The sequence below is a fragment of the Gavialis gangeticus genome, unplaced genomic scaffold (assembly GCF_001723915.1).
Source record: "Gavialis gangeticus isolate Ggan-Ray unplaced genomic scaffold, GavGan_comp1, whole genome shotgun sequence".
Lineage (NCBI taxonomy): Eukaryota > Metazoa > Chordata > Crocodylia > Gavialidae > Gavialis > Gavialis gangeticus.
Window position 1 is genome coordinate 45,171,483 of NW_017729033.1, and position 23,420 is coordinate 45,194,902.

General features: G+C 44.1%; 1 protein-coding gene across 1 annotated transcript in view; it reads right to left on the reverse strand.

Annotated features, from left to right (window-relative positions):
- Positions 1 to 3,031: 3,031 nt before the first annotated feature.
- SEPSECS (Sep (O-phosphoserine) tRNA:Sec (selenocysteine) tRNA synthase) overlaps positions 3,032 to 23,420 on the reverse strand; it is a 64,110-nt gene continuing 43,721 nt past the window's right edge. The window contains exons 9-11 of the mRNA XM_019526413.1: positions 10,747 to 10,840; positions 10,037 to 10,127; positions 3,032 to 8,558 (exon numbers count right to left, since the gene is read on the reverse strand). Coding sequence (XP_019381958.1) covers positions 8,291 to 8,558; positions 10,037 to 10,127; positions 10,747 to 10,840 — 453 coding nt within the window. The 3' untranslated portion in view covers positions 3,032 to 8,290. The remainder of the gene's footprint in view (positions 8,559 to 10,036; positions 10,128 to 10,746; positions 10,841 to 23,420) is intronic.

The window sequence follows — 23,420 nt, forward strand, 5'->3', positions numbered from 1 at the left end:
AAGCAGGACTGTCCCCAACTATATTATCCCAGCCAAGGCTTTGTCTAGCTGGGTCTTAACCTCAAGGATGAAGAGTCCACTGCCTCTCTGGGTAACCTGTTCCAGTGCCTAACTACCCTCCTAGTGAGAAAGTTCTTCCTAATATCTAACCTAAACTTCCCTTGCTGCAACTTGAGACCACTGCTCCTTGTTCTTGTGTTAAAGGTTCAGATGTTAAAGGGCTCTGCTGTAGTGGGGAAGGAGGACACGTTATGCATATTCTGAAGAACTGGTTACTGTGAGATAGTTTCATAGTTTGTAGGGTCAGAAGGGACCTGAGCAGATCATCGAGTCATGGCAGGAAAGAGTACTGGGGTCAAACAACCCCAGCAAGGTGTTTGTCTAGCCTCCTCTTAGAGCCCCAGGGTAGGAGCCAGCACCACTTCACTTGGAAGCTGATTCCAGATCCTAGCCACCCCAACCATGAAGTAGTGTCTCCTGATATCTAGCCTTAATCTACCCTCTGCCAGCTTGTGACCGTTATTCCTAGTCACTCCTGGTAGTGCTTGGGGGAACAGGAAATCCCCCAATACCTGCTGGTCCCCTCTGACTAGTTTGTAACAGGCCACTAAATCCCCCTTCAGCCTTCTCTTATGGAGGCTGAACAGGTTCAGATCCCTTAACCTCTCCTCGTAGGGCCTGCCGTGTTGCCCTGATCATGCGAGTGGCCTGCCTCTGGACCCTCTCCATGCTGTCCACGTCCCTCTTGAAGTGCGGCACCCTGAACTGGACACAGTACTCCAGCTGCGGCCTAACCAGTGCTGCACAGATGGGGAAGATCACCTCCTTGGACCTGCTCAAGATGCATCTGTGGATGCATGACAAGGTGTGGTTGGCTGTCCTGACTGCATCCCCACACTGCCGGCCCATGTTCATCTTGGCATCAATGATGACTCCAAGATCCTTTTCTGCCTCTGTGCTGATGAGAAAGGAGTTCCCCAGCCTGTAGGTATGTGCTGGTTCTTCCTCCCCAGGATAAATAACTGCTTCTTCTCTCTGAGTACTTGTCCATATATATTCCACTGCTGGTGACTCACAGTCAGTGACCTAGATCACAGAAGGTGGATGCTAGGGTTTTATCTCAATAAAGATGAGCCTCTCGAGTTTATTATGGCATATCAGTGTATGAACACAAGCACTGTCCTGCATCTCTCTGGTATTAAAACATTTATCAGATGAGGTACAGAAACTGCTTGAACAGATATACCCAATTCAGACTGCTGAGTACTTCAGATCACGTATTAATGTAGCCATGATAAATCTCTATGTTTATAAGCTTGACATTTCATTCTACACCATAAATTTCAAATAATAGGGGGTAACCTGAATGGTTTGGTCCTATTCAGGCAGAAGGAGGGCACTCTAAGAACATCTAGGGTGTGAAGGTTCACCTCCCCTTTGCTGAAATGTGGCTTTGGAAAAGAGTCAAACACATTGCCTGGCTGAGATGAATGTCAGAGATTATCTTCAGCCAGAACTTTACGTAAGATCTCACAGTTACTGTCTTTGAGAATAATGTGCAACAGTCCTGTCATCAGAGCTTGTATCTTTACTCTCCTTGCATAACTAAATGCTATTAGAAAAAATATTTTTAAGGAAGAAGGAGCATGTAACTAGTCTTAAATGTGGACCCATTAACTCTATCAGTACAGTATAGTGTGTACTCACATCCTCAAGGAATGAGCTAGTGACAGTTCTAAGGGGTGGCACCTCACCTCTGTCAGAATCTAAGAAGAATAAGTACTCTTCCAGCTGGTTAGGCCATTAGTATTTGATATTAAAGAAGACAAGCCCAGTAAGGAGGAGACCATAAAGCTGATGTATGTTAGGTAGAATTTTGGTACCATGTCTGCTAGTACACAAATGGAAGTTATTGGTACTGGAACGGTGACACTGAAGGTACCAGTATTGGAAGTCTCCATGTCAATGATCAGTCTTGTCAGATTTTGAGGGTATTCAGGAATCCAGTCTGAAGACATGGAGAGCAGTAGCTGAATAAGTAGCTGAGTGCTAGAAGCACAGTTGTGCAAATAAGTACATTTTTGTTTGGCATCTTCTCACTTCTCTGTAGTACCTGAGAAAACAGAAAAGGCAGCTGTTGTCAACATCTTCCTCTCACTTTGCCTCCAAAAGAGGCATAGGCAAAATATGGCCCGCCAGCAGATTCAATCCGGTCTGTGGATGCACAGCTATCATGTGGTGCCGGGCAGGTAAGTGGAACTGCTTCTGCCCAGCAGCAACAGCCTGTGATGTGGTGGCATCAGCTGTGGACCTGAAAGGGCGTCTGCCACAGCACGCAGGTAGAAGCATCAGCTCTGGATGCTGCTGGCAGGCTCAGGAGCCCTGAAACAAAACTTGCTGGAAGCGTCAACAACTGATGCCACCGCCTTCCCATGGCAACGGAAGCTCCCGCCCAGAGCCCTGGCCCAGAACCTGCTGGCAGCATTAGCAGTGGACCCAGAGAGGAGCTTATGCTGCGCTGGGCAGATGTCAGCTGTGACACCACTAGCAGGTTCCGCATCGAGGCTTGGCTGCAATGGAAGTCCCGGTCTGGGTCTACAGATGAGATTCAGGGCTGCTAGCAAACTACAGTTCCAGTCTGGTCATGGAGAGAGAAGGAGAGGGAAGGGAAGGGACAGAGAGATGGATGTGGCCCTCAACAGGTCCTCTTTTGTTCAGCCAAAACAAATGTCCACCCCCACTCCAAACAATTTACTTAGTTTCTACCTTGCATCACCACTTGTTATTGGTTGTATCACTTCTAGCGGGAAGGACTTCCCATGGACTTGAGGAACATTCTCTTTCTTTGATTACAGAAGGAAAACATACAAACAATTAGTAACTATACCTTCCGAAAAAGTAATGAAATGTTATAAATATTATTTATATTTAGAAATGTAAATATCAACAGCTTTGCAATCTTCCATTAAAAACATCCTATTAAACAAACACTGTTTATAGAACCCTATCACAAAATAACAAACATAAAAGGTTTGGTAATTCTTTTCCATTTATTTCTGTTAACAATACATTGTGTTTTGGATTGTTTATATAAAATTTCATTTTCCAAGCAAGCCTAGGTAACAAGTTCTTATTAAATTAGGCAAAGTCTGTGCCCCCAATAGCTGAATTTAAATTAGAATACAACATAATAAATGGTGACACAGGAAGTGAGTGAGACTGCAAGATGAAGAACAAATTCTAGAAGTAGGATCTCATGGGTATTTAGTACAAGGCTCAAGCACACGTTTTGTAAAAAAAATTCAAATCAATTATTTGGTTAGATGCATTGCTGAAATGTGTGAAGTGAGCCATAAAAGAGAGTAGTAGGCACTAGAGGGTATTCAATTGAAAATGACTGGTGTGGGAGAAAAGGGATGATGGAAAAGGGGACAGATAGGGCACAAAGCCTGGCGGAGAAGAATCAGTAGGCCATGCAGTAAAAGCACAATTCTGAAAAAACTACCGTACTTACTCAAAGATAAGACAACCCTGATTATAAGAGGACCCCCCTCAATAATTAGTTTCTACATATGGAAAATGTATAAATTTATTAGGTATAGAATCTAATTATTGGAGGCTTGCCTTGAATTCCCCCCCTCCCACTGTTACAACAGGGAAAATTAATCTAATGGGTCAGGTAACCCGTTTGCACTCTGCCTCACTCCAACTTTTCCTGCTCTGCAGATCCTTCCTTACTCTTAGACCCTGCTCTCCCTCAGCAGAGGAAAGGAGGTACAAATTTGAACAACTGACTTTGAAATTAATCATAGTTGTAGTGATTTACACATTATATATATATAATTTGTATTCAAGGCTAAATTAGCCAAACCTAATTCTAAATCCAAGAGTCCAGAACCATAAGTGGTCCTGTTACCGGTAAACATCCTCTACCCAAACCTGGGGTTTCAGATGTTTCCAAAACCTTTGGTGGGCATCCTACTTGCAGTCCCAAGCCCAGAGGCTTGGGGTTCGGATGCCCCCAAGTTTTGCTTGCCCTTGCTATGGCCTTAGCCATAAGGCCATCAAAGCAAACAAGGGAGGAGACTCCCATTTCCATAAACTAGGTTTAAAGCCACTGCACCTCAGCAGGTACTGAACCATGCCAGATGAGCAACTCTCCTGCAGTGCAGTTCAGGAGGAGTGTCTTCATGGACACAGAGACATGATATTTACCCTGCGAGGTTAAGAAGCCACTATACTTGATCTGAGCCTATGAACTATGCATTGTATTAGTCCAAAGCTAAAAGCTCAAGATTTACCATATAGTTCACTGGGCTGGGCCACATCAGAGTCAACAGCATTTCAAGCTATGGTGACCCCATGTCTCAGCATTGCTCAGTCTGTGTGTATATTCCAGACACCACCAACAAAGGATCAATGTGCCAATTAGCTTCCACTTATGACTACAACTGGGTGTTTTTGTCATGAGTCCTGGGATTGGAGTTCTGCTCCAAAGATTTATATGCAGAAAAGACACAGGACAACCTGGTCCAGCTCTACCTCATAAAGGGCAAACTAATCCCATGCCAGGCTGAGGGCTGACACAGGGATACTGGGTAAACTGTTTGGGGCCCCATTTGGTGATGTTTGCCAGACATTTTGGCTACTGAAGAAACAGCACTAATTGGAAATGGAAAAGAAATGTGCAGCTCAGCTGTGGGAGTGAAGAGGGAGTCAAAACATATGCACTGTAGTGGCTCATCCTGAATTGAAAAAAAGTCGGCACTGAGGGGGACTGTACTCAAAAGGCACTATTTTATTCAGATGGAGTGCATCAATCTATCCTTGCATGTTTGTCCAATATTGCTTCTTGGCCTCTTGTGGGCTAAAGCTGAGTGTAGGGAGTATCTGAAGTGCCGAACTAAAGAGTCTGGGATGGAGGATGCTTGCTTCTAATATCTGGGGGCATCCAAAATCAAAGACTTCCGAGCTTGGTCCTGCACATAGGATGCCTGCCAATGGATTTGGAAGTATCTGAAGTCCCAGGGTGATAGGTCTCAGGTGAAGGATGCTCACTGGTTATAGCACCATATGTGGTGTTTAGAAAGACTGAGTTCTGCCTGCTCAGCTGATATGGCTTTTGGAACGACTGAGTTCTGCTCAATCGATATGACTTGGAATGGATTTGGCTAATTTGACCTGGAACATGAAATATATTATTTAAAAAAAAAAAAAAAGCATGTTTTCCCAATATGGGCCATTTGTTTCAGTTATGCTTAGGTGTTGGTTGCATCAGTTGGTAATAGTTGGTTTCTATTACTGAGCACATGCTGTTTTTAGCAGCAGTTTACTAATAGACAATTTATCTAATAAGGTTTTCTTGTATTCAGATGTAAGATGAAGGGCTTTGCTGTTTGGAGAAACACCTTGTTTTGTATTCAAATAAATATGGTAATTACACATCTCTTTAATGGAACTACTTTCATACATAAACTTACACAGGAATTCTTCAAGATGAGGTACAAGTTGGATATAGGCATCACTAGCATTAAGTAGAAAAGGTAAAAGTAATTTAAATCTGAAGAAGTAGGGAAGGAGCTAGTGGAGGGACTTTAAGGATGAAAGAATGACAGCAGATTAAAAGCAAAAGATCATTTAACATTCTCATTTTGGTGAACAATTTCAGTATCTGGACACTGGAAAGGTCACAGTAATGAACAGAGGAAATAAGCAGGATGCAGACAAGTGTTGATATATATATTGGAGTCATTGGTTACTTTTTAATCGATTAAATGTTTTTCTGTCAGAAACTGCCAGCAGAATTTTTCAATCCCATAGGATGGAAATAATTTTCTGTCCAGCTCTAATCTGTAGAGATCAAAACGGACAATATTTTGAGCTGTGGTGAAGGAAGAATCAGTTCAGTGTGGATACAAGTTGGGTTACAGAGGGATCCCTGTGACAATATAAGAAAGCAAGAGATGATGAAAAATAAGTTACTAAATTTTAGCCACAGAAATATCAGGAAGAAAGACTGCTGAGATCTGGGACTGGAGAAGGAGAGGTGTCATAAGTGGTGAAGTAGATTTGCATGTTATCACCATAAAGAAGATGTCTGAAAATGTCTACGTGGCTGCCCAATTACTGTGCATAAAAGAAGACCAGAGACCAAAGACCCAAGCCCTATTTCCTAACAAGTATGAAAGGAGAAGGACCACAAGGAGGTTAAAACAGAGTAAATGAGGATGTTTTCAAACTGGTAATGAAAAAGTCATTAGAATAGTTTTACCTGTTTCACGTTATTCCATAGAGGAGATAATATAACTCATCTAATCCAAAATAACTTGAGAACCAGAAGATTTTAAACTAGAAGAGGTAGCTCAGTACCTAGTCAAATCCATTAACCAGTAGAGTTGAGTGAATTATTTGCAATAAGCAATTTATTTAAGATGTTTTTCTGCTCTTAATACCCCTTGAGCCAAGTGCAATTTTCTTTTTTTTCTTGAATTGTTTATTTGGGAATATTATTCACCAAATGCTTATTTAAGTCTGTAAAACTGCTGGCACACACCACCTGAGACCATAGAGGAGAGTTTAATATTTGAATTCTGTGAAATACTCATCTAAGCTTTAATTTGTTTGTTCCCTGAATGAATGACCATGACTCATGAACAGGAGGAGGATTTGACTAAATCTCTGCAGTTTTGATTAACTGCTCCAACATATAACATAGCGGCAGGAACCATGCCATCTTTTTGCACCTCAAAACTGTGCCAGAGCTTTGTGCAGTGGTGAAGGCTGTAGTATGCTATGACCTTGACAAACGCAAGGTAGGAGAGTGTGCTTACAGTCACAAGGACCAGGGATCAACCTATGTATTACATATCTCTTAGGATATGTCTGTATATCAGATGTGACTGTAGCACAAGTAGGTGCATGTAGCTGGCTCACATAGGAGTAGCGGTGAAACAGTGGCAGCAAATCTTCAAGCTTAAATATAGTGAACTAAGGCCACTTTTTTCTGAATGAAAGCAGCCACACGGAGCTAATGCACTTTAGCTTATGTGCACTAATGTCCCCATTTTCATTATTTATCTTATTCCTTTACATACACAAACCTTTAGGAAAGGGCCAATATTTTGATTTAGTAGTCAACAAAGGTGTATGGTTCTCCATGTATGAAAAATCTAGGACATTCCCTGAAATAAATGTGGTGCTCCAAGGCATCATGACAGACTGACAGAGAAATATTGCAGAGTTGAGCTAATAAATGACTTGGCAACTGCCACTCTGTATATGCTACATTAAAAAGGGGAATTAAACTAAAAACTTTACTAATCTAAACCAACTATTTAAACCAACAGTCAACGTGTCAGTGATACAGGCCCCTCATTTTCAGAACACCAATATTTTGCTAGGCTAACCAATTCAGTCAGCGCCAGACTATAGCTGGTGCAGCAATAGCATCACCTACAGGAGATGGTTCAGAAGTAAGTCTTCATATTATCCAAGTGCTAGAGTGCATCTTACATCCCAGGACACCCACAGGGGCCAGCTGATCTCTTAACTGCTGTAACCTCCTCAAAGCTCAATGACACTACTATCTCTCCCTGCCTCAGGTCCACTGATTGCTTTCTTACAGGAGAGCCATTATCAAGGCAGAGATCAAATACATGAGGCACTGCAGTTCCTTGGCTGTGAAAACTATCCAGACTTTAAATATGTGGCTGCTATTACAGCTATTCTGAGCATTACTAGGTAAGAGATCATAAGAAATTACCACTTTGAGCTGCCTCACTTCCTTGCATTTTTTTAAATGCTATTTAATACCCAACTCTCCTCTCATTCACACAAAGATTCAGTGGGGACTGGCTGTACATGGCCGTCATGAATTAATCAGTATAAATACGGGAATGCCCTCATTCAATAGACATTTGATGAAATTAATAAAAGGCTTCCATATAAACCAGTAGTGCAAATACCACCACAGAAAATTCAGTTTAAAATATTCCTCACTATTCATTGATTCTTTCTTCAGGTACTTCTCCAATTCCAATTCAAATTTGGCCTCAAGGAGAGTGCCAAAATAAAGTCTATTTTGACGGCATAAGTGGTGATGCAGAAGCCTAGTGGCTGGGCCTCTATGCACAGGGAAGTGACTATCTTCCAACAATATTTTTAATATGAATTTTATCCAAGATGTTTTTTAACAAGGGTTAAATTTCTAATTCCCAGAACTGAAGATTCATAATGCAATATGATACAAACTTGACATCTTGCAGGAATAAATTACACTAAGTTCCAAAATCTACATCTTGTTTGGTTCTTCTGGTTCTCCCTTGACTAGATCTGCATTACAATCATTTGTTTTAGGCACGTCTTTTCCTTTGTTTGTTTCTTTTCCAAAAGTCTTCAAACACTTATCGAGTCTTTTAAGGAACATGTCCACATCTTGCTTTTTCATGCCAATTGCTGAAGCAGCATTGAGGTAAGCACAAGGGTAGTTATTTGTATGTGACATAAAGCCTTTGAATGTATAGTTATTCACTGTTTGCTGAAAACTTCGGGGAACCACCCTGAAACAAATAATCACAGGTCAGTTTAAAATGCCCAGAGCTGCTTACAGATAATACACCATTTTGAGATAATTTTACAAACACTTTTTGTGTATAATATACCTGTAAGTCAGGGGTGTCATACAGCCTGTGGACTGAATTTGGTTTGCAGAGCCTCTCTACCAGGCTCACTATTTTACTGGTGGGCCACCAGAAGCTGCGGCATGGTATAGCCTACTACAGAATTCAGTAGTACTTTTGGACTTGCTGGCTTTGGTGGTGAGCTTTGTTCATTGTTGCAGCTGCCCCCAAGCCCCTCCTGCCACTGGCAAACTCCCAAGACCCACTGCTATGGCTGAATCTCCCTGCTGCTACTATACCTGCCTGCCACCACTGAGGTGGTCATAGCGGCCTACTAGGTGCCTTGGGCTCGTTCAGGTTTGTGAAGTGCCCCATGATCCAGATTCAGCCTGGGGCCCCAGGTGAGTTTGACACCCCTTCTGTAAGTTATAAAAAAGTTCACGTCAATAGCCTCGGATGAACAGGAAACACTGGAATAGAACCTTTGAACTTGATGAAACAATATACTGGAGACCTGTAACTTCTCAAATCTGGAATCTGTTGAGTCCAGTCTACCCAAAAATGACTGGAGGAGCAGGACAAGTGAAGGTTGGGGTCAGGCAAAACAAGAACAGCATTAGACTGCAGTACACATAGATTTACTGTTGTTCATCTGTGAAGGAAGTGGAATAATCCAAACTAATGAAGCATGGCCTGTGATGTGGAAACATTCAGCTCTGCTGGAGAAAATGACATTACCTCTGTAGCAGAAGCTAGTGTGGCGGCAGCAATATTCAGATTAAGGAATTCTGCCAAAACAAATTTTAGATCATGTTCTTCTTCTAAAGGGCTTAAACTGAAACCATTAAAAATGATTTGTCCTGCATTTCCCTTGCTACATTCAAGTATTTTTAAGAGTAAATTCATCTGAAATTAGCTCAGGTTGTAGGTCCCTCTAGCACAGGCAGTTCTGGAAAGCAGGTTGTCTTTCAAAAAGCAATGCAAGATAGTAAAGCTTAACAATGGGTTCTCCAGATCTAGGGCAAAACTGTGCTAAGTGCTGTACAAATGCAGAATAAAGAGACAGTCCCTGCCACAAGCTGCTTGCTGTCTAAAACCCCAGGCACTTGAAAAGGATAAGTTACACAAGGCATCACTTGAAATATTAAGCAGAAACAAACTGCATAACAGCAGATGCATACAAGTAAATGGGTTGGGTTGAGCCACCTGAAGATAGGAAGGAAACCACCTTTTTTCCCTTCCATGCTTGGGTAATACTTACACTGATCAAGGGGCCATATTACATACTCTCCAGTGTGTGTGTGGAGGTGGTGCGGAAGATAACAACAAGATAAATTTAACTTGAGGTTTTTCCCTCTCTGTTGGTATTCAATTCAAACCTGGTCAGCTGAGAAAATTTTAAAGTTTCAAATGCTCACCTAGCTCCAGAAACTTGTCTTGTAAAAAGCATAGATCCAAGTTGTGTAACAGCAGTGTCACTGTGTTCCTCTAGGTTCTTTAGCGACATGGCTGCAGACATAAACAGCTTTGTTATAAAAATTGTAAAAAAGCACTTTTTTCACCAAGAACAAACCACTGATGGCATATTTTACTTCATAATGGAGACCTGATTAAGTATTTGTATTAAAATATAATTATAATGTGCATTCTTATAGTACTTCCTTTTTAGTTTTCTACTCCACTCCATGTAATTGTTTATTTATATGGTTAAATTGTGCACATGGCCAAGGTAATGCATGGAGAAGTTTTACTTTTCAATGTTTAGCAGAGTTAGTGTTTATAACAAAAATCCTAAATAAATGGAGGGACTCAATAGTAATCTGTTTTACTGAGAATCAGCCCCAAACTATAAACTGTTTTCTTTATAACATATGATTAAAGACTGTGTCAGCCTTTATATTCCATTGATGAAACCACATATATTTTGGTCAAGAGCAGGTCTGTATATATACACAGGATCTGAGTCACCTCTGCATTTCTCCACTGTTTGACTAATGTAATTCCATTGAGTTCAATGAACTCACATTGGCTTCAGCTTGGTTTAATGGAGGGGTGAACTAGGTCTACACATGTGTACAAGATAGTATCAGAAAAACTATATCTAATTGCAAATACCGACAGCAATTACCTAATGAAATAGGGTTGTGTGGTGTATCCAACAGTCTCTCATTGTGGATTTCTGCCAACTTCTTCAGCTCACTTGTAAGATACAAAAACATTTCCTGGAAAAGAAGGATACAGTTTTCAACTAACTTCAGTTTTTTATTCAACAGAGAAAGAAAGAAAGCTGTCAGCTGCCAAAACATCTCTTAAAAGAACAGAAGACTTATGGCTGAGTGGGATGATCCTGCTTGAGCAAGGGGTTGAATTAGATGATCTCCATAAAGTCCCATCCAGTCTTGTTTTTATGATTCTGCAATTCATTTCATGTGTACTAAACTTCATCTTAAGCAATTTACTCGAGTCACTGGACTATACTGTGCCCTTCACTAAAGCAAGAAAACCTTTTCACCTACCAATCTCTCCCCATGTGCAGGGGGAATCGTTCAGTTTCCCCCACAGCACTCTCCTCCTACCTTAACCTGGTGGAGGGCTCTCTGTTTAGTCCAACGTTTATGTTTGGAATCCCTGTCATTTCTTCTGTTGGCCTGCAAAACACTTACACAGGAAAGGTAATATACCCTTAAGAAGTGTCCCAGAGAAAGATAAATCTTGTCCCCTCCCAGAATCCTGCTGCAACAAGAAGTCAGATTTGTCTTACGAAATGGCATAGCGGACCACTGGTACTCCTGGCAAAGGTCTCCCTGAATTGCAAGTGATAAGGTCTCACTACTGCAAGATAGCCACTGCCAGGGGGACAGTAGAACAGACCAGAGTTGCCAATGCCAATATTAATTCAGGGTTATAAGCCTTAGTTTTTCTTTCATATATTTCTCTATCATATGATAAATACATTTTTGTTTTCCAATTGTCTAAAAGATAAATAGCAGGGAGGGTTTTTAAAGCTCTAAGTACATATTTGTAATGCAGTGGCAGCTTGATGCTGCAGTCAGCCAGTCCCGAGCACCCTACCCACTCACTCCCACCAACATACCCCAAGTCAGCAAATGAAGACTCTCTAGGAATCCCTCTTGCCTCCTCTCAAGTCCTCAGTCTCTAGTGGATTTGAAAGTAAGCTGCTGAGGACAACCCTTAAGGGACCTCATTGTACTTCTGTGTTTGGAGCATGTCAGCAGCAGCGGGTGGCATACCACGTCACTTGCTCATTAGAACATAAGGAGGAGAACTGTTTTACTGTTACTGCTAGTGGCAGTCACTGAAAACTACTGCCTGCATTGTTTTCATCTGGAACAGCCTTAGAATAAGAATAACATACATTGTGGCATCAGTCATCATCAAAGAGCTGCATCTGCCACCAGCTTTGAGCATCTTTCTGCATGAGAATAGAAAGCTGGTCAGCAACTTATATGCCTTGTCATTAACAAAGAGGGGCACTGACCTAGGTATTATGTACCACATTTTACACTGTATGACATAGCTTGTGGTTCAGAAGAATCTGTGCCCCTCCATGTTCTCTCTCTGGGACAAGTAGCTGGTCTGGATGAAACTGCTTCTCAAAATCTTCTAAACCAGTGATGCTCAACCCTGTGGCTGTTTAGGTTGGAGAAGTGGCATAGGGCTGGTCTGCAGACTGGATCCTGTGTAGGGTTGGTCCATGGATGCAATCCAGTGTGCCAACTTGGTCCCATGAGTTGGATCTGGACCTAGGTGCTGGCCTAACCACAGATCTGGCCATGAAGTGACCCCATGTGCTGGCCTGATCTAGTGCAAAGGACCACATCATCTGGTTTGTGGGACTCCCCACAGGTCCAGACATTTATCAGCAGGGAAGCCACAACTGCCAGTGTCACTACTCCCAAGGAACCAAATTTTTAGACTTATGGGGAGACCCACAGGCTGGATGATATGGCTGGATTTGGCCTGCAAGCTGGAGGTTAAGCACCATTGTTCTAAGCAGTCAGTTGGGTGTCAAAAAAGTGTAATGTAATCTTATCAGACAGTTCTATTATTGAAAGGGACGTTGTAAGCAGAAATGCTTAGGTATCCTGGTTAATGCATGTGACATCACGGAAAGCAACAGAACAAATAAATAAATACAAACAATTAAAATTTCACAATCTTCACAGCATCACCTTCCTGACTGGTACCTGTTTTGCTGGGTTTTTAAGACTGCCTTTTAAACAGCACCTCCAAGAGATCTTACAGAACTAGCTGGGTTTGGAGGTGACCAGTTCTGTGCACAGCTCCTTCTCCATGCTGCTTCAAAGAACTGAAACATAGCTTAATTCTCTGAGAAATCAAGAGAAAAATACTTCCTGAGATGCCCATCCCAATCACAATGATTCAGAAATAGAGCTACGCTATCCATGTAAATGAATTGGATTCAAAAGTAACTGTAAACAACAGCACGAAGCTTTCTGCAGTATTCAGTTGCAAGGAGCTATTGGGAACAGTTAGCAGGGCTTGTAACTTGTGACAAATAATTGCTGTTTTGCAGTTTGAAATCAAACCGAGTGCTTCTCTGGTTTGAGTTCGATAATTTGCCCAGCTTTATTTACAATACTCTTTGTAGACCAAGATAAGTGTTCAGACACTTTTTTATTGCTCCTCAGTGAAGACAAACACAACACTCATTTGTTATTTACTTCTCCAACACAATGAGCATCACTAATGTGCTCATATAATATATCAGTTTAATTTTGGGAATCCAATCTGTTAATTAATTAGTGCTCCCTCTGCTGGCTATTTACTACTGCAGCAATAGCAGAGAAAAATGCTGCAGGGTTGTGCAAACAGGAATATTGGGATATATTTCTTGATAAGAATGGTGATGAGAGAAAGGTAGATTCAAGCAGTAAGAATTCTTCAGGTGTTAATAACTGGCAGGTCTGTCGTATTTGGGAACTTCTGGATAGTACATTAATAGAATAACTTCATGTTTGTAATGCCTAGTTACTATTTCTAGCTTACATTTAGATCAGTTAAGATTAGATATCTAACCCACTAAAACAGCCCTCACATATGGAAGGACTGAGTGCAAGCAAATGAAGAAATGGAGTTTGGAGACCAAGGTATATGCATTTTCATCAGCCAAGCTGACTGTAGCCGTCCGTGTACAAATTTAAATGTTCTCCTGTTTTTGTAAATTAACATGCTCTGCATTCTAGAATTTTTCTTCCACTTGGCAAACCTAATGTATACAAGTAGTTAGCTAAGCAGTTTACTGTACAATAAATTAATGGTGCTTCAGATTTGGCAATATTTTTGTGAGGTCAGATCTATAGCTGACCTCTATTATAAAATCCTTTTGTTGTGTGGGAAATTTATAAGCACCCCAAGCAAATATGTACAATAAGCTCTTACTTAAATGTAGCTGAATACAATTGATTTTCTATGGGGTAGGCACTATATTTAACTCAGTTTTAAAAGACTCTTATCATATGAAAGCTGCATTGAACAACTTGCACACTAAATGTCAGCTAAATTTCTAAGGGGAAAGAGTGAATGAGAAAGTGAAACACTGCATTACAAAACCTCAGCTGGCTATTGAGAGAAATGCTAAGTTATACAAAAAAGTATTGCATTTCTTTTGGTCTGCCAGATTGATTTCTAACCCCTAAAAACAATGAAATCTAACAAGAAACTGAAAATTCAGCAATCCTAGAGGCAGTGTACGTCAAATGTGCCAAATGACATGGTTATGTTAGACATAATGGCCAGCTTCCACAGAAGTTTGCACAATATTATCAAGAAACTTTTGAAAGAGTCAGCTAAAATGAGTGTTGTTTCTGGAGCCAGTCCTGGTAACCTAGAAAGAAGGGACAAGATCTTTGGCTGCTGGAAACTGGTGCAGCTTCACTGATTTCAGCAACGCAAAATTCTAGTTAACAATCTCCTAAGAAAATCTCTCCCATTTTAATTTGATTTCAGGTCAACCTATAAAAATATCTTCAGCTCACTGCAAATATACATACTGTGTGATGGACATGAATCCTCCATTCCTGAGGAGGATAAGATTTCATTGGCTAGGAAGGACTTTCAAATCTTTATACTTTAACGCAAAAACTTGACCTAGTGATATGCTGTAACAAGGAGTTGAGACTCATATCACATTTATTGTCTAAAATTTTAGCTTTCAGAAATTGCACTAGGACTAGCGGACTTCCCTTCTAAGTCTGTGGAATTAAAATTATTAGTTGTGGTTTTTTGTGGTGATACCTAGAGTCCCCTCTGTACTTGGGGCTGTACACATATCAAACAAGAAGATATTTCCTACGCCAAGCAAACTTAGAGTTTGAAATGAGGGGGAAGCAAATTCTATACTGTTCCTCTAAGAGTCAAAACAAAACAGTTAAGGTAAAAATATTTCATTTTTTTATTTCACAATACTTCAAGATCAAATTAGCTTTAAAGATCACGTACTTTTAAATTAAAATCCCTGTAAATTTTGGCCCAAATGAAATGTTTCAGTCAACCTAAAACAAAAGTAATTTTATGGTTTTCAGTTTGGTCAGACAAATGAAATCAATTGCATAGCTGTATTGACAAACCCATTAATCACCAGAACATCTTTGTCAATATAATCATCACAATTTTTTTTTCAAATACTGGAGCAAAAACAGAATTGTTATTGCACCCACATTTTCATAGGTTCAATTTAAATAAGAGGGAATTCTAGGTGTCTAAGCACCTCTGAAATTAACTTCTTTTAGGCTATGGACAGAAGTTACACAAAAACCAATTTAAGTGATCAGAAACCGGTTTAAACCTGGAACAAAACATAAGTTCAGTACACATACACCAGTTTTGAAATGGCTGAAACTGGCTTAAGATAAACCTGCTTGAATGTAGTATCAGACTTAACTGATTTAGGTCAAACTGGTTTATGGAACTTCTGCCCCAGACCCCTTCCTGGTTCAAGTTAAATCACAGTCCCTCAGCATCCCAGGATGCTTTGCAGCCCTGGGCTGGGCTATGCTGTCTGCTTGAGCAGAGCAGGGTTGGCCCTGTGCCTCTGCTCTGTAGCCAGAGCAGTGAGGGCTGCCGGACAAGGAAGTGGGGGTGGGAAAGCTGGCTGGGGACAAAGCCTGGTCTGCCTGGCAGGAGTGGAGCACCCCTGCCAGACTTACCCTGTGCTAGAACAGAGGGGGCAGGGGCCATCAGACTTGAGCAGAGGGGAAGGAGGGGGGTTTAAATCCCTTCTATGGCCCATGGGATCCCAGCCTCAGTCTGTGTGGGGAGGGTTGCCACACTTCTGCCCCCACACCCCACTACCTGTTCAAATGGGGGAGAGAGCAGCCCCTGCCAAGGTTTTCTTTCTCTCTCCCTGCTCAAGCAGAGAGCAGGGGGCATGGCCACACCGTGAACTGGATCAGAAGGGTAAGGTGCAGGGAAGTGGGGTTTAAACCCCCCACTGGGCCCTGGACCCCAGCTGGGGTTTGCCTGGGGGGGCAGACCCTCCCAGGCTTTTAACCCTTGCCTCCTCGCACCACTCCTTGCTTCAAAGCCAGCAGGGTGAAGTGGGGAGCAGGGTTTAATTTTCCCTCCCTCCCCTCTCACTGGCATGGGACCCCAGCCAGGGTCTGCCTCACAAGAGTGCAGCAGCCCCTGTCAGGCATGTCCCCCTGCTTGCCGCTCAAGCAGCAGGGGGCATGGCCAGATGCCGGCCCCAGCAGCAACCTGAGATGAAGTGGGAGAGGAAGGTGAGTTTAATCCTCCCCTCCCTCCCCTCTCCCACCAGCACAGAACCCCAACCAGGGTCTGCCTGACACGGGCTGCTGCGCCCCTACAAACTTCTGTGCAAACCGCCCTTCCTCCCCAACTTTGCCTCAAGCTGCTGCCAGGGCTAGCACCTGGCCATGCTCCCTGCTGCTCCAGCGGCAAGCAGGGGAAATGCTTGACAGGGGTTGCTACACCCCTGCCAAGCAGACCCCAGCTGGAGTCCCATGCCAGTGGGAGGGGGGAAGGAGGGGAGAATTAAACTCCCCTTCCTCCCCCACTTTGCCTCAGGGCCAGCATCTAGCCATGCCCCCTGCTGCTCGAGCGGCAAGAAGGGGGAAATGCCTGCCAGGGGCCCTATGCTGGTGGGAGAGGGAAAAGGGGATTAAACCTGTCTCCCCACCCTTCACCTCAGGGTGATGCCCAGGCCAGTGTCTGGCCACACCTTCCACTGCTCAAAGTAGGGAGGGGGTGCCTGGTAGGGGCTGCTTCTCCTTTTGCCCTCCAGGCACAACATGACTGGGGAGCATGCATGCCAAGGTTGGGGTTTAAACCCCTCCCCACTCAAAGTCAGTGGCCTGCCAGGGCCTGGTCATGCCCCTGACTCAGCTCAGCTTCCCTCCAGGCTTCCAGCTACTGCTGAAGGGATGTAAGTGCTGCTCTAGCACCCTCCAGCTTCTACCCTGAGCCACTGCAGACATGTGGCTGCATTTTCGGAATCAAAAGTGAAAGTCTGTTCACATGCTTCTTCTCAGTTCAATCTACACCTTAGACTAACATGCAAACATGCAAAGATTGAACTGATTCAGGCTCAGGCTTTTTGAATGTCTACTACAAAACTTCTATAAATTCCATATAAACAGAAAATCCTGCAGTACCTTCTTAAGACCTCAAATTACAACATGGGTATCTAACACAACACAAAATTCACGACAGAAGCAACTGTCTCCTTTTCTAAATGACTAAAAGACTATTTGAATCTTGGCACTCAAAACTTCCAGCTTTTATAAGTTTTAAATATATTTGTTCTCTCGCTACTTATTTATTTAATTTAGAAGCAGAACAGCCACAAACTTTTATATTAAATTTTATGAACAGCATACAAAATATTTATTTTTGTTGATACAATCTATGGTTTCTTATATAAATGATAAAACATGTCAAACAGCTATAAATCAAAGGGTGCATCCCTACATGCAGGGGCATGTGCTTGCAGTGACAAAAAAAGTAGTAGCATGAATTTGTGCTGCTACTTTTTGCTGCTTTGCATGCCTCTGCACACACACTTTGGTATGGGGCAAAATGCCCCGCTTCAGGGAAACTGCCATTTCCCTGCTCCTCCTGGTGTGCTGGAGGAGCTGGGGCAGAACTAGAAGAGGGACGATGCTCTGGCTGGCAGCCAGAGCATCTCCTGGGAGGACCAAGCCTCTGTGTCTGCTGGCACATGCTCCTGTGGTGTGTGCTATGCCACTTTGTGTGTGTGTGTGTGTGTGTGTGTGTGTGTGTGTGTGTGTGTGTGTGTGTGTGTGTGTGTGTGTGTGTGTGTGCGCGCGCGCGCGCACAGAGTTCTTTGTTTGTTTGTTTGTTTGTTTGTTTGTTTTGGGGGGGGGGGGGTTGCTGCCAGGATTTCCTGGTAGCAAATCTTGCCCCCAGGCACATTTTAATGTGCCAAGGGTGTGGCCTGTGGCATTACAAATAGGTTTGTGGTGCCACAAACCGCACATGCCTGCATGTCTGGATCTGGCCAAAGAGTGCATCTTTTGGGTCATTATGGCATATTAATGACTCATATTAGGTGTCCCACCCCATGGTCGCCACCTTGGGACCAGACATCCCACCCCTAAACCCTGACCTTTGCCATGGGAAGTCGCTTCCCTTGCCTCCAGAAGTACTCCTTTTAAGAAGGAGATTTACCATCTTGGAGCCAAACCCTCCCACCCCAAATTACATATTAAAAATCAAACATCTACAAGACCTTATTTTAATTTTATTTCAAAAAATATTTGTCCTGATTTGTGTACGTTTACATCATATATATCAAGGTAATTGCATAATAGCTCAAAATGAAGTCTTAATCTTGTATATGGTGGATGGGTGGGTATGGGGTTTGTGGGACACTGTGCGTGTGTGTGTGGGGGGGTGCGTGTGGACTTTGTGCAGAGGTGTGGGCAGGTATGGGGTTTGTGGAGGGCTGTGGGGGTGTGTGTGTGTGTGGGGGTTGTGGGGGGTGTTGGTGGGTATGGGTTTGTGGGGGGCTGTAGGTGTGTATGTGCGGTGTGGGGGAGGAAGTGGGGGTGGATGTGTGGAGGGGTGTGGGTGGATATAGGGGGTTTGTTTTTGGGAATGTGTGGGGGCATGTAGGGTTTGTGAGGGGCTGTAGGGTGTATGCGTGTGTGAGACCACCCTACAAACACACTCCTCTCACACATTCCCCCCCACGTTGCACACAGCCCCTGCCACCAGTGGTAGCAGCAGACAACGGGCCCTTGGGGTGCTCATGGCCCACAGCAGGTGGTGTCCCCCAGCAGCCTGCAGTCCTGATAAGCTCCAGGGCTAGACTGCTGGCTCCATTGCATAGGGCTCACATGTCTGAGCCCCGTGTAATAAAGCCGGTGGCACAGGTCATGGGGCTTGGCCAGGGAGGCAGGGAGAGGGATGGGCCTGGCCTCCATAGCATGGAGCTTCCTGCAGTTCCCCACGACTCGCATGTAGCAGTGAGCAGGGCCAGCCAACAGCTCATTGTATGGGACTCCCCCTAGAGGCATGCAGTTCAGACAAAGAACCCAGGAACTGCATGCAAGCCCTGCGTGATCGAGCCAGGCAGACCCATGCCCCAGCTGACCTGGGTTCTATGCTCCTGCTGGCCCGCCCTGGGTTCCCGTGCTCCCATCCAGCTGCTGCTTCACTCCCACCTGCCCCCGCCACTCCTCCCTGCCACCTCCACCGCCACTACCACCCCACTTCCCCTACCCCCACCCACCACCACTGCTGCCCTTTCCCACTCCCTCCTGCCACCACTTCCCACCCACCACTACTTCCCTACCAGCAGGGCCGGGGTCAGGGCCATCCCACAAGCAAGGGTGGGAGTACAGAATGCACTGCCCCCATGACAGTGGGGTGGGGCTTGGCCCCATGCGAGCACAGCAGAGGCAGCCCAGAGCCAGGTCAGATACAGTGAATTGGTAGGCACCCACCCATGGGCTGGATGAAATCGCCTGATGGGCTGTTTCCAGTCTGCAGGCCATATTTTGCCCGCCCCTGGCCTACAGTCTGACTGATATCATGGCCCCATCATTCTAGATACTATGCAAACACATAGTAAAAGATGGTTATTGGTTCAATTAACATAATGTAAGCAAAGCAGCATGAGACTTTACATGTGATGACAGTGAAGGGCTAGAAAAGGGGGGCGGGGGGGAAAAGGCTTCCAGTGGCCTATTTGCATTCCCTCTCTGAAAGCAGCAGGATACTCCTAGAGAAAACACTTGCAGTCAGCTCTTCCCTGCAGGCACACCTCCTGTACTCATCCTTCAGAACAGCATCAGCTTCTCATCTATATTCACTTTTCCCCAGGCACCAGTACCCCCGCTTCACTGTTCTGCCCTAGGACAAATGACCACTTCGCCCCATTTCTCCACAGATCCTTATAGCTCCCCAAGTCCTTTAACAACTGCACACCTAATGAATGCTGATCCTTCGAACAGCCCACTCCCTGTATACTCCTCTCTCTGTCAGATACATTTTGCCTCTTAAACCAGCTTTCCCTAGAGAAATAGAAATTGGATAGTCTAAGGCTTTTGTTTCCCCTTCCACTGTAAGAGATTAACCACTTCTCCATGACAATGTGAGCTTTTTGTTTTGAGCTGAGCTCAAATAACCTGAAATAATATTTGAAATGAATAAAGATAAGATAAGAAAAGAAAGAGAAAATACTTCGAGTTTTTTTATAGTCTGACTTCTTTTTTGGGTAGGTGTAGCTGTACCAATATAGAAAAGAGTACTCAATGTCATGCTATAAATAGCTCCTGCTGAGAGCATAATAGCTCTGCCTCTGCTTTTGCAGGGCACAAGCAATAAACTATCACTATTAAATTTTTACAGTTCAGGAACAAGCACATTTAAAACAAAAAAGGTTCTTATTTCTACAACAAATCCAATAAAAGAAACATATTTACACCACATATAGGGCTGCATTTATGGAGTATAACCACATTTTGAATTTAAAAAAACTTGTCTACTGAATGAAGCTGTAAAAATCTAATGTTTTATTCACTTTAAAATCCTACTTCCAAAAAAATGGTGTCCTTATTTTTTAAATGCATAGCTATTCATTAGGACATTTTATTTACTAAAGAATTACCAAATTATTTATGACTGGCAATGCCTAATACTCTGCACTGCATTTTCACTACTACTGTAAATCTTACAATCCAAACCAACTTTACAGAAAGCACAAATAATGTTTGACATTTTTAGGGAAAAAGTGTAAGGGAAAAGAAATATTATTTTTGATGCAGACATCAATATATACAATCATCCAAAACAGAAGATTACTAGACAATTTATTGCACAGATCACACCTGTTCTTTTTAATGTTCCATACATGACATCTTCAAATTTAAAACCTCTGGATCACCTCCCACTTCATTTCCAAAACTTAACCTTACTCACAACTATAACTGATTACATTTCTGCTTAATTACAGAAGTTGCTTATACCAGTTACTCTTCCTCACTTCTAATTGCTTCTAGAGACACTTAAATACCATACAAAAACCTTAAGTCCCTGTAGAAAGCGTTGGAAACAGGATCAAGTACCATGTGACTGCCAGATTTTCACAAACCAGCAGCAAGTGGTCAGCAGACCACAGACATTGGGCTCAACACTAAATATAGTAATGGAACAGATTAATTTCGGATGATTTTAAATACTTATTTATTTCAGGCTATGGTGAAGTTATCCACAATTTCTATATATGATATTATGTGCAAAAATATGCTTAAGATGTGAAGGGGGCAAAGTCAAGCACTGAAACGATAGGAAGCACTAGAGTTAATAGTGCCCACAAAATTTTAGCTAAGCCCCCTTAAGTGTATGCATTATGTTGAGTTGTGCTCAATATGACACAGAAACTCTGTGATGGAGCCAGTACAGAACTATGATTTTTCAGGTCCTAGACTAGTGCCGTAAGTCGAGCATCCTTTCTCTATGTGCAATCTTCTACATCAAACATGACCCATCTGGAGGCAAAGATCCTACAATAAAGTACTGTATGATCATATGATTAAAGACTACCATGGGCCCCAAAGGGCTAAATTAAGAATGCTCAGGAGCCCATAACTTTTGGGCATTTACTAGGGCTGTCAATTAATCGCTGTTAATGTGAACGATTAATGCAAGAACAAATTAACACGATTTTTTTTTTTTTTTAGGTGTTAATTGTGCATGTGGTTTTGGAGCCTGAGCCCGGGCTGCTCTGCCCTGCTACAGTTACCACTGATCCGGACCACCCTGCAAGGCAGGGGTGGCTGTAACAAAGGAGCCGTAGGGCAGCCTGGGTGCAGGCTCTGCGTGGCTGAAGCAGGAAGCAGGCTGGAGGTGGGGGACACCCACAATGCCAGGGCCCTTGGCAGTATTGAGGGTTTGGATAAGGCGGCGTTGAGCTGCAGTGGGGCTGCCTGGCACTCTCGGGTCCCATTGCCTGGGGTCAAGGTGGGCCAGAACTGCCTGCGATGTCCAGCATGAGCCGCTTCTGGGTGCACATCCCTGATCCAGGCCCTGGAGAAATGGTGGCGATGAAGGTCTTGCACCCTGTGCCCCCCAGAGGCAGCTGCTGCCAAGGGCAGGATTCCTGTGGAGTAACCTCCCGCAGCCCCTAGCCTGCACTGCACCATACACCCAGCCCCAGCCCAGTGCTGCCAGATCCCAGATTGGGCTGAGCTGCTGCTTACCTCCCTGCGCTGCCAGGGTTCCTGCCGAGACCCGCACAGTGCTTGGCAGTGGCAGTGCTAGGCTGGGGCCAGGCATGTGGGCATGGGCTGTGGGCAGTGGCTCAGTGGGAGTCCCACTTCCACCCACCAGCAGCAGCTGCTTCTGTGGGGACGCAGGGTGCGGGGCCGCCATCGCCTCCGCTTCCCAGGGGTCCAGACTAGGGATACATGGGGACCTGTGGGCCCAGAGGCAGCTCGTGCCGGAGCTCCCATTTGGTCCCAACCTACCACAAGCTGTGGAGCCCAAGGGTACCAGGCAGCCCTGCTGCAGCAGCTCCGTGTGGGTCCTGGAGGTACATGGACTCCGGGTGGCTGCAACAGGAAGAAAAGGGCGGGGGCACACCCACCCACAACCCCTATCTAGGGCTCTGAGCAGCTGGCTGGCAGTGCTGGGGGTTTGGGGAAGGTGGCACTGGGCCGTGGCAGGGCTGCCTGGCAACCTTGTGCCTGGGGCAGGCTGGGACTGTCTCGGACCTGCTGAGCAAATAAACGGAAAAGTTCAGGCCCAGGTCAGGGCCACTGCTGGAGCAGCTGCTTCCAGCCTGGGTTGCCCATGGCCTCTGCGGCAAGGGTCGGGTGAGGCCACCACTGCTGGGGCCAGACTCTGGTGGGGGGCGCACCCTGGGCCCAGGGCAGCTTCACAGAGATCCTGCTCAGATTGAGCATCCTACTAGGGCATGCAGGAGTCTCCCCACCCCAGGCTCTAGATCCCCCTGTGGGCAACACCCTTCCACCAGGTCAAAACCCCCTCACACACCCACAGCCCCCCACATCTTCACAAATTCCCCCCACAGTACCATACTAAGTACCATAAAACATACCTGCATAATTGAGTTTTTCTGCACATAATTTTGAGTTTTTAGCTATGCGATTAAAACTGCGATCAACTGTGACTAATTTTTTTAATTGAGCAAATAATTGTGATCAAATTTTTTAATCGTTTGACAGCCCTAGTATTTACCCATAGGTAAGTAAGGTCAGTCATTTCACAAGAGAAAGAGAAATGCTTTCTCAGCTAAGTCTAGTGCAGTGA